Source organism: Pinus tabuliformis, chromosome 9 (assembly GCF_031772625.1).
Source record: "Pinus tabuliformis cultivar Carrire ecotype Pingquan chromosome 9, CPIR1, whole genome shotgun sequence".
NCBI classification, from domain to species: Eukaryota; Viridiplantae; Streptophyta; class Pinopsida; order Pinales; family Pinaceae; genus Pinus; species Pinus tabuliformis.
Genome location: NC_142307.1, coordinates 792,413,852 through 792,426,113, shown reverse-complemented (window position 1 = coordinate 792,426,113; position 12,262 = coordinate 792,413,852). Strand labels below are relative to the sequence as shown.

Genomic DNA, 12,262 nt, shown 5'->3' with positions numbered 1-12,262 from the left:
TATTATTTCTAGAAAAAAGAGTATTATAGACCAACAAAGCTTTACTCAAAGCTTAATACAAATTTTACACGATCTTCCGATGATACAATGAGGAGCAATAACTTCCTTATATAGAAATAATGAGAGCATGAGGCCCCTCTAAGTGTAAAAACAGCTAGTTTGCTTGATCTGTGGCTTGATCCCTCTTAGAGAAATTCAAACCCTTAATCTTGTTGCACAAATCTAGAGAAAAAATTTGATCTCCTTAATGACCGAGTTGGGTGGACCATCTGTTGACTTTGAAGGGGTTTTGGACCACTGGTACACCTTCAAAAATAGTTTTTTCGAAATCTTCTTATTCAAAATAACCTCCTGGGCCCGAAAATTCGATTTTCCCTGAGAATTATTTTTTCTTGCCCAACAAATGTTTTTGAGTGGGACTTTTCTGCCTTGGAAATGTGACCTTTCTCATTTTCTGACTTGATTCCTTTTTGGGAAAGTTCCTCATCAATTTTTAATAAATTTTCCACTTGGAGAGAATTTAATTTTCTCTCATTTTATTTTTTTGACAAATTTCTGGCTAATCATTTTGCCATTTTGTGCCAAAAAACGAAATGAATGACCCCATAGGGGTTTTACATATATTTTCCACCCTCCACCTTCAAAGTGTGTCTAGATATAAAGTTTAGGAGTTGAGGTGTAAAATCAAGTACTCATACCCCCTATAACTTCCATAGACAACACTTTTTACATCCAAAATTACATAAACATCCCATTAGGAGGGGAAATTTTACAATTTAAAAAAATTAACCTCTAGACATAACCAAATTCTGCAACACTTGAGATATGATCTAGTATGATAATTTACATAGACTCTATAACATTGGGACTCGCCTAAGACCTTACCATTGAGCCCCACTCTAGCTTTGGGGTATGTGTGGGATAAAAATTCTACCAATTATAAGTGTTGAAAAACACAAATAATTAGCGGAGGAAAAAAAACTCCCTGGTGTGAAATTCTTTGCTAAGAATCATAGGCTTACCTAGATGTTTTACATGGCTTCATAGATATACTAGAATCATTTTAATAACAATGGCCCATAGGGATGCCGAATTTGGGATTACAATGAAAATTTGGAAGCTGCATGGTGATGATGACTTTAAAAAATTCTGACTGTTCTGCCATGTACTCTGCATCTTGGGGAAGTTGACACATGTGTGGCTCAACACACTCCTCATACTGCTCTTTGTTATGAGCAAGGGAAAAGTTGAAGTCATCTGGATTCGGAGGAGGCAGGGCATTATTTTGGATGGAAAGATGAGAGGGAACCTTGGTCCCCTCAGCTTGGGGCTCCATAATCATTTGTGCTGGAGTTTCACTAGATGTTAGCTGTCCATCTCTCATCCCTAAATCCTCACATGTGACCACCAAACTTTGTCCCCGGATGAGAGTACAAACCCTAGTCTGTCTGCCAACAGGGTAACTCCCTCCAGGCATGGAAGCTTGTCCGCTAGTATAGGGTACTTGAAGGTAATGTAAACATTCTCGGGGTTGAGGTTGTGATTGGATTTGGGTACTTGAAGGTAATGTAAGCATTCTCGGGGTTGAGGTTGTGATTGGATTTGATGTCATTGTTATCAGAAGAATGCACAGTTCTGTGAAGGAGGGCTTTATGGTGATTTTCTGAAACCTTTTCAAAGGTTTCAATAGTTCCTTAATGTTCTCTTCTTGTCTACTAAGTTCATAATGAACCTCCTCCTTGTTCAATGTGTATGAGAGTTCATCTAGATTTAATGTTTTACTCTCATTGTTTGTTAGCCGCTGCTTTATCAATGTTGAACAAAATATCGACCCGCATTAACAATTGATGTGTAATGGTTAGACACTGGATTCTGCATGTTCTGTCCTTATATATGTCTCTACTTGTCTAGCTTATTCTGTCATTTTATACATTTTTTCAATTCTACGCTGCTTGTTATATTAGTCCTTTTAGAAAGGAGTTGCTTTTGCACTCCAGCTGTTATTACATGACTTTGTACTTGAGTCCCATTTACCCATTTAGGTAATCTGCGGCATCATTATACTGTCTTTCTTTCCCATGTTTATCATTACTTTATTTTGTATATCTATGTAGTTGCTGCTTTGGAGGCTCTAACTGGAGTACACTTGAGAATGCATGAGGTTTGACCATTAACGAAATTGCTTTCATATTTCTTTGTATGGTAGATGTACTTCGAATAATGTTATTACATTTTGGGTTTTAAGCCTCCAGAGAAAATATTACTTTATTCTTGTTTACTGGAAAAGTTTGATTGCTACAATACATTTGATGTATTAGTTTTCTGATAAGATTTATTGCTATATTATATTTGATGTATATATGACTGTGAAAACCATTGGATTTTTCAACAGTATGTTTGAAAATGCCTAGAAAGGGAATTTGCAAAAACAGGTTGCGTGAAGTATATATGACATCATAACTGGGAAAGAAACTATGCCAGGGGAAGATATTTTTTTGATAATAAATATGATGAAAACTTTATTTTTTATCTGAGTACTAATAGGTAGTGGCTAGAATAGTTCTGAAGTAGTTTCACATATCATTATAAAGCACTCATAGTCATTTTCTTACTTTGATCACAAAAAAATAAAGCCATCGAAAATCAATACTACAATTTAGACATTTTAAATGGAAGGCAGAGAAGTTAATTGCAGAGCCTTTACTGAAAACCATTTAACAAACTGGGCCATGTTACCCCTCCTTTTAGCAGAGGTACTCTACTCAAATTTTTGGTGCATAAAGCAGTTTGGGGGGATGCCATACCCCTCTATGATCTGGTGACATTCTGATTTTTGGGCACTTTCACATTTCCCAAGGCAGTTGGCATTGTTTGAAGCACTTCACATATATTGAGGCATTGGTCATACCTCTTAAAGCTATTTTGGTGCTATTCATGGACACTTGGACCTCTTCTATGCGTGGCACATGGAAGATCCTTGAACACTGTCCAATTTGTCACATTATGAGCTGATTGTACTTATTTTAAGGGCTGACTTGTACACATGGAAGCTGTGGGGTTTTATTGCAGCTTTTTTTGATTTGCAAGGGTGATATGGATGATGTACCAACTCTCAAGGCCATTCGAAGGATGTGGGTATCGCTTGGACGAAGTATCTTGGAGAATAATGAAGTGGAAGGAAGATTAATCTCTTTATAATTTCCCGTCACTTTATTTATTTGCAGTTTTATGACCTAATTTTTGACTGAAAAAGTCATTTGCATGCATCATGGAGGTAACTTGACCCAAGGTATGACCTTGGGCCCTCATTTGGGACATTTGTTGGAGGCCTTGGGTCATTATTTCACTTGATTTTTGGAGCTGTTAGCATGATGCCGCCCCTTTGGAGTATTAGCACACTTTCTTGTGGATGTTGCACTAAAGGAAGGAGGTCGTTGGTATCTTTTTGACTTGGAGACACTTATCATGCTTTGAGGATTGATTGTGGACCATCCATATAAACCTTGGACCATTTTGGAGGCTAGGTGTTGCAATCTTGGACCATTTGTCTCTTCTTGGTTGGATTGACCACTTTTTTGAGGGTTTTACTTATCAAATCATTGTACATGTGGCTTGACCACTTTATTTTTATGATGTCTTAGATTACCTAACTTTAGGAGATAGTTAGATTTAGTTTCATTAGGTTAGATGTAAGGAATCAAATCAAATAATGATATTTTATTGAAGAGGAATTTAGATCTCACTCTATACATAAAGGAGAGTTTCTTCATTTGTAATTTTGTACTCATGGTTGGATTGTGAGAGTATTTCTCTCCTTGGAGCTTAATGGAAATATCTTTGTGGGATCAATTTTGGTCTTAAGAGCTTATGTATGTGGTGAATGTTTTTGACTTAGAAGCTGTCCTTGGTTATTTCTTCTACATCATTAATGGCATTATTATGATTGTGCAAGACTATAATAGGGAAGTTTCCCTTCAAATATTGATCCATTTGAAGGGCGACTTTGTCACTTGGAGGGAGGACATCTGTAGGCTCTTCTCACACACTCTCTTTGTTGGTTTGGGGTAGGTTTAATCCTCCTTACATAAGTTGCAGGAAACACCCCTTCGTACCAAGTGTGTTTTTGTATGGAAACACAAAAACATGTTTGATACACAGTTGAAATGCATTTCACGTGTCTTGAGACATGTTTTAGGTGCCGTGCAACATGTTTTGTTGGCCCTACAATGCGTATCAACTACGCATGTGGGATGAATGCAATTATTTTAACAAAAAGCAATAATTTATGAGTTGGATAGGCTATTGTTGTAGGATCTTGCACCCCCCCAAAGGATCTAAAGGTAGAACCACATCCCTGATGGATTCACGACCGATCCTTTGGCAAAATGCAGATCCGAAAATCGAATTTGTGGTTTTGCCGTTTTGCAATGATTCCTGGAAATCCGGAACCGCGCGAGCCTATTCCACGGTTCCAGAAATAAACCAGCCACAGATTTGTGGCAGTTTAGGCACATATCCGCCGTGGATCGCAAGCAAATTCGGAGGGAGACAGGCAGTTCCGCGGGGGCCGTATATCTGAATTTTTCTCTTTTTTTTGTTGTTGATAATTTTATGTTAGGAATGACTCAGGATGTTTGAGAATCTCAACTTGATTTACAGTCGATAAACTGGTATCCATCTTGCTGCACACCTAAATGCCTTGATTTTTCACCTATAGGGGGGGTGGTTTGTGCTCTTTTGGCTGCGACCTAAACTCGGTGACTCTTGGGGCATGGTACAGGTCTGCTACAACAAGAATAAGATATTACTCTATCGGCAACAAATAGATTGAGAAACAAACTATAACTTGGCTCTGATACCAAAAAGGCAACTCTAGCACAATGCTTTATAGTTAAACACCAATATTCTATTATCTCTTGAATGCAGAAGGAGATTACAGACATAGGTCGAAAACTCTATTATAGACTTGTCGAGTGACTGATACTTTATTTGCTTCAGTTATGACAACTGGGCGCAATCTAGAATCACTCTTTGGAAGAAGAGGGGAAGAGCATTTCGACTAATTGCTCAAAAAATAGAACAACCCAGATTGAATAATATGAGGGACACAACCTCTCATTTATAGGATTCATATCCAGTGAGTGTCAGTTCAACTATAGATTCGGGTGCAAGTGGATAGCTTGCATTGTCTCATCCCTTAAAGTTCGAAGATATATGGGGATCGAATCAGACACATAATAAAGCAAATTAACTGGGGCCCACAAACGCTTCTGTCAGGTTGATTGGACCACTGCTTCGTGTGTGAGGAGGTCTGCCACGCAGTTGAGGTATCCAGGCTTGTGTTCAATACCGAAGTCGTAACCGTCGAGCCAGACTACCCATCGTATGATGCGAACATTGTTGTCTGCCAGATCACGGTTTGATTTTATCATGCGAGGCATGATCTTGAGGTTGGTATGTACCAAAAATTTGATTGGTTTCAAATAAAGCCTGAAATGTGCGATACTCTTTTTAATTGTGAGTACCTCTTTATGGCTTGAAGGATAGTTCAGTTCGGCTCCGTGGAATGTTCCTGAGGCGTAGCCACATATCTCTTCAATGCCATTGATGCGTTCAAGAAGAACGCCTCCCCATGTTGCATTAGATGCATCAATTTCAAGGATATAGGATCCTTCATCAGTAGGGAGCTTTAGAGGAGGAAGTGACTGGACTTTCTCCTTGATATTTTTCACCGCTTCAGTCATGGCTGAATTCCATGGGATCGGTGACTTCTTTAAGCGCTACTGCAGGACGACCAAGTCTTGGGCCTGTCCTTTGTAGAATCGTCTGATGTAATTCAGACTTCCGAGAAACCATTGCAGTTGGGTTTTGTTGGGGATCTGCTTTGGGAAATTTTGTAGGTTCAGAAGAACATGATCTTGTAGCGTAATATTGCCATTTGTGATCTTCAACCCTAAGAACTCTATATTTGTTAATCCAATCTCCATCTTGGATTTGGATAGAGCTAGTCCATGCTTAACACAATGCTCGCAAAAGATCCGCAGGTGCCTCTGATGTCCCTGGATGTTCTTGGAGCAGACAAGTAGATCATCTATATAAATTATCAACCAATCTAAACCTCTGAAAACATCTTCCATTTGCTTCTGGAATTCAGAGGGAGCATTCTTTAAGCCGAAAGGCATTACCTTCCATTGGTATTGTCCATGTGGGACCACGAAGGTTGTTTTGTAACGATCTTGGACAACTATTTCGATTTGGTAGAAACCATATTTCAGGTCGAGTTTGCTGAAGATGTTACATCCTTTCATCTTCTAGAGAAGTGCTGCTTGATTTGGCAGGGGATACGCCATGTTCTTTAGCATTGCATTGAGGGTTTTGTAGTTGGATGACCATGCGTAGTCGGCCTCTTTTGATCTCAGAATGTTTATTCACATAGAAGGGTCGGCAGGCCCATGGGCTCTTTGCTGGTTTGATCAAACCATTTTCGAGGAGATCAACAATCTCCTTCTAGCAATAATCCAACTCTGTTGGACTCATCAAAGCAGCTAATGCTTTTTGTGAGCGGATCTGGATATCATCTGCATATGGCAGATCGATCACATACTTTTCTCTTGCCTAGAAAAGCATTGGGGATGTCCGACGAACACTGTTGGATTATCTTCTTGGAAATATCTTTCAGATCGTGCCTTCTTTTGGACATCTGCAAGCTTTGGCAGTTCTTGTTTCTGTATACGGGGTGTTGACCACTGGAGTGGCCCCTGATGATTATATGAAGACTCCACGCCTAAGGATGATCTAGAGGACAATTGTACCATATATATCATCAGTCAACAGAGTTTCTTTAACTCTAATTCTATCTTCTCATCATCTTTCTTGTACCTAGATTCCACACCTTGCGGGGAATTGTAATAAGTGATACTAGTAATGATGAGTTTTTCAGTTTGTAATAGGCCTAGGATGTTGGGACTTGATCAACAAACGAGTACACCTTGGAGTGTTTTTTTTTTATCTGGTTAATTATCCCTTCTTTTTTAAAAGCGGATAATTTTTTAGGTTTTTTCACTCACGTTTTACCCCAAAGCCGGGGTGACAGTTTGAAGGTTGAGCCCCTAACACATCTTAGTGTCTAGAGTCAATGTATATTACCATATTAGATCACAAAAAAAATTTCATGGAATTTGGTTAGGTCTAGGTAGTCATTTTTTTAATTTTTTATATTTTCCGCACTACTGAAATTGCTAATAAAATTGTATTTGTAATGTAATTAGTGATGTCTAGAGAAGTTGTATGGGGTATGAGTAATAAAATTTGCACCTCTCACCCTCAACTTTCTTCTATATCACACTTTGATGGGTTAAAAATGTGTTTTGAACCCTCAAAACCCACATTTCCTAGGTTTAGTGGGAAATCTGGCAATTAATTAAGCCAGAAATTAAATAAATGGAGAAAAATAAATATCCACACATGTTGAATGTTGCGGAAAATTATGGGGGAGTTAAAGTGAAGTCCCAAGGTGATGTGGACTCCTAAAATCAAGGAAAGGACATGTGCTCAAATAAAATCGAATTTCTGGGATTAAAGGAGAAAGCTTCTTACTTGGAAATTCGAATTTGTGAGTTTAGTTTTGGTTTCTCTCCTAATTTTACACTGACAATTGGTATTTTTCTTGTGTTTTGCGGCCCATAGGCTTGAGCAATGGTCAGCAAGGAGCTTGAGGAGAAGCTTTGGAAAACTACTCACTCGTGTCTATGTAGGACCCCCTCATGCTATCCAAAGACTAATTTCTAGGGAGGCCATAAGCACTTGGGAGAGAGTTGCAAACTCATCGAGGCCGTGGGCCTTTTGAGCCTTGTGAATCTCTTTTGGAGAGTTTTTTCCATCTTCAAGTTTGTTGTTGTTATATTTTTTGGGGAGAGAGTCTAGCTTTGTTAGAGTCTCATCTTTGTAAAGATCTCTCTCATATTGTGGGCTGCCCTCTTAGAGTGATTTTTACCTGGTTTAAGCGCTAATAAGAGATAGAAGATTTTGCTGGAGGGAGCTTGGGATTTTTCCCATGGCACCCCCCTTCCTCATTTAGAGGAGGGATTCTTGTGGGTGGCCTAATCTTGCTTTTAGTTTTTTTTCTTAGCTTTCTAGCTTTTGAATTTCATATTGTGCATGCTTAAAATCAATACATTTCACTCCACATGCAATTTTTTACTAATGTTGTATTTAAATTCCCACATGCACACGTTCTCAAGTTTTGCAAACTATTTCTCTTTGAAACATTTGCATGAAGCATTAGTTTAATTTGGGGAATTAACACAATTTGCACTTCATCTAAGCATTTTAGTATAAGAAGGCCCCAAACCTCAGTAAAACTTACCTCTAACTTAAGTTGGTTGAATAGACTTTTAGGGCCCCTCTACCTCTATTGACTCCTCATTGTGAGATCCAAACATTTGGGCGAGGATGAGGTTTGAGGACTAGAGTTCAGTTGTAACATTTCTTTAACACTAATTAATAAAATAAATCAAGAGTTCATTCCATCACATTTGCTTTGTTTGCAAAGTTCTTAAATTTATTGCTATCTTGATGGTAAAAAGTCTCTCATGCAAATCTTATTTCAAGAGGTACTTTGGATGCAAACATTGTAATTCCTTTTAATTTTGCAACAAGTTTAATTTTTCTTGTACTTGGAAACTGACTCATCTTGTGGTTTAATTGCATATTGTCATGAATGGTTGATTTCACTTTCAAGTACTATTATTTTGGGTTGCAAACTTAATTGTATGTTGTCATCTCAGTCTAACATTTGAGTTATTTTTGTATCCTTTTGAGTAAGATAGTTTCCATGCTTTGATTTGTAGACTTATTCATTTTGAAAACATTTATAATATCTTGTGCTAACACTTTATTCTTGCACTTTTAAGGGTTATTTTGGCTTTCCGTTTGAAAGCATTTCACTTCATTTTAAGCAAATACAATTTCATACTTTGAAGGCACTGGTTGTTTATGTATTTTAGGCTTATCTTGTGTATTGATGGTTATTGCTCATATCAGTGTTTGCTTATAAATCTTAAAGAAATAATCTATTTAACTCTAACAATTCTCCTATAAACTCACATCTCTTTAACTTAACTTTTCATTAGGGACCAACCCCCTTAGCTAACCTAGGAGATAGCTCAAATGGAGAGAGTCGGGATTAGTTTGACAACCCCTTCTCGGAGTTCTCTGCCACCAACCACACCTTGTGGGGTTGAAGGCTTTTCTCACTAACTTGTAGGTAGGTGTAGGCGGCAAGGTCAACATCTTTGGCGCCGTTGTCGGGAACAAGCTTTCTTGTACCTGGGAAATTGACTAACCTTTTGGTTTTAGCATTTTTGAACTTTCGATTTAGATTCTTGCTCAAGTCGCGACTCCACTCAATCCAAATTTTGCAAGAGTCTCTACTAGGAGAAATTCAAGTGGTCTAGTTAGCCCCTCTCCTGATCCTGAAAGGGTTTTTAGAAAGAGGTTGAATAGACTTTCTCATAGTAGAGCTCTTGCTAGTCTTTGGCAAGATTCTATTTATGATATTTATTTGCTTTTTCAAGAACAACTAGAGCCTAGCATCATTTTGCTCCTTGTGAATTCACTAATATAAATGGCTATCCTCACAATAGCCTTGACAAGGCTATTGAAAAGTTGCCTTTCTTTCAAGGTAACAATGCCATTAGTGCTACATCACATGTAAAAAACTTTAATGTTTGTATCTTTAAATGGTGTAACACTGCTAATTATGAGGATGTGAAGATGAGACTTTTTGTTTTATCCTTAGAAGAGGATGCTCTTGATTGGCTCACTGAGCAACTTGCTAACTCATATAACTCTTTACAAGCCATTCTAATTGCATTTTTAGATAAGTTTTTGCTTATAAATCTTAAAGAAATAATGTATCTAACTCTAACAATTCTCCTAAAAATTCACATCTCTTTAACTTAAATTTTCATTAGGGACCACCCCCCTTAGCTAACCTAGGAGATAGCTCAAACGAAGAGAGTCGGGATTAGTTTGAGAGCCCCTTCTTTGAGTTCCCTGCCACCAACCACACCTTGTGGGGTTGAAGACTTTTCTCACTAACTTGTAGGTAGGTGTAGGCGATAGGGTCAACACGGGGAACAAAGAATGTACAAGAAGTCTTAAGGGTAACCTGTACAGGCTTACCAGAAATAGTAAGAGTAAAGAGTAATTTTTGATAATCAATTGAAACGGGGGACCAACAGGTAAAGAACTTGGATCCAAGAATGATGTTTGCAGGGATTTCATCTAATTCTAAGAATGTACATTGGACAGAGTGGGCCTGAATAGAGATCGGGAAATCAATGACTTGGTGAGGAAGGGAAAACATAGAACCGGTAATACTGGCTCCACCCTCCATTGATTTCTCCCAATAAAAAGGAGGAATGGAAAAATGTCGAGCTAAATTGAGCTGGGCGCCGAATCAAGTAAACAATCTAATGAATAAGGTTTACAATCAAGGGGACAAAAAGTAAGGGGAATATACAATTTGGGTTGGCAAGTGAGAGAGAGTGACTTACCAGGGTAGAGCTGTGACAGATCAGGGGAATCAGGCCGTTGTGCATAACCAGGGGCAGGCGAGACAGGGGAAGGAGGTTCCGAACTATCGAGAGCCGTAGCTGCAATTTGTTCTAAATCCTCATCAGAGGAGTCAACAACTTCTTTTTCAGTCTGGTGCAATTGTGCTCTGAGAACCTGGATCTCGGTGGCAAGGGATCTGATCTTTGCTTGCTTGTCATTAATCTGCATACACAGAGAAGTGCAAGAAGCACGCTTGACATGCTATCACTTTGTGTGCTTGGCTGGATGGTCAGCGTAACACTCATGAGGATGCCAATGGGATGGAACCAAATAGGCTAGTTCCTTTCCTTTTTGCTTAGTTGTCATCTGACTAGACGGCTTTGGTTCTGGACGATTCAATGCGGTCATGGCGGCCGTAATGCTTTGGATCTCATTATGAAGATTCATGCGAAGATTCATCTGCCATGGCGACGTTTTTGCTGGAGTTCTGCAAGTCGTTTGTTAGGCATAGAAAACATGCAAAATTTATAAGACTACAAACTATCATCATCGTTAGAACTTTCATGAAAACCTGTAATGGGGTTTCCATCTTCTTCGGGCTCGTAGTCACTGTCAGGGTAGTATATTTCTTTGGCTGGTTCGTCATCAAGATCACAATAGAATAGATCCCTCATGGCTAGTTCTAGTGTGTCTTGAAATAAGGCTGCAATCTTGGGCTTATGAGCATTCTGGGGGCATTCATTTGCCCAATGACCTTCCTTGTTATAGATGTAACATCAAACTGATTTTGACGGTGCCTTGCGATGTCTTAGGAACAGTCTTTTCTTTTGGAAGGGCTTCCTTCTAGGCTGAAATGACTTCTTGTAAGCTTTTGGCTGAAACTTACTCTTGTTAGAAAATTATATATTACAGAGCAATGGAACACATAAAAATATTGCAGAAATATAAACCTAGAAAGTGCATAAAACAAGAGAGACACAGATATACGTGGTTCACCCAATTTGGGCTACGTCCACGGAGAAACAACCAATCCTTCCTTTTATATTATCCAACAAAATGAAGAGATACAACCTACAATAGATCCGATGTAATTCCCTTTTCGCTTTCACACAATCTCCTCTCTCTTTCTCGCTCAGAATACAGATCTACATAGCCGCAATACAATTCCCTCATATATAGTGAGGGGTTGCCTTCTAGGGCAAAAAACCCTAAATTAAACATAACTTTGACTGTCAGATTTCCACCTAATGAATGACCCAGATTGATTACGAAATTACAAAATTTTACAAGGCAATTTACATCTATTTTTAGCTTCGGGGGCATTGCCCCCGATACCCTGCCAGGGAAGGGCTCTAAAGAATCGTCGTCGCCCACCCTGGCGGCGCTCATAAACGGGCGGCAGGTCCAATGCGACGATACCTCTGAATAAAGAAGATAATCAAGCTCCACACCTAACAACTCTGTGGCAACCAATGCTTCTTGGGATGATCTCTGGATTTGCAAGAGCATTTGGGATCGCGGTTAAAGGGTCCCTTCCCCCAGTTGGGCATTTGACCAACTGTCGTGCAGACCTTATTGGGAAAGATCTTATTATACTCCTTGAAGTCAGTCATAACACGTTTGGCTAAACAATGTTCCTCGATGACTTTCTTTATGTGGCCATGCACCATTGCTAGGTACATGCAATCTAAGGAGAGATGTT

At 38.9% G+C, this 12,262-nt stretch overlaps 1 protein-coding gene across 1 annotated transcript in view; it reads left to right on the top strand.

Moving 5' to 3' along the window:
* The window catches only part of NDP1 (Tetratricopeptide repeat (TPR)-like superfamily protein), a 309,667-nt gene that overhangs the window by 229,318 nt on the left and 68,087 nt on the right, over nucleotides 1-12,262 (top strand). Inside the window, exon 4 of the mRNA XM_089445760.1 lies at nucleotides 2,115-2,161. Within this exon, the coding sequence (XP_089301886.1) occupies nucleotides 2,115-2,161 (47 nt within the window). The remainder of the gene's footprint in view (nucleotides 1-2,114; nucleotides 2,162-12,262) is intronic.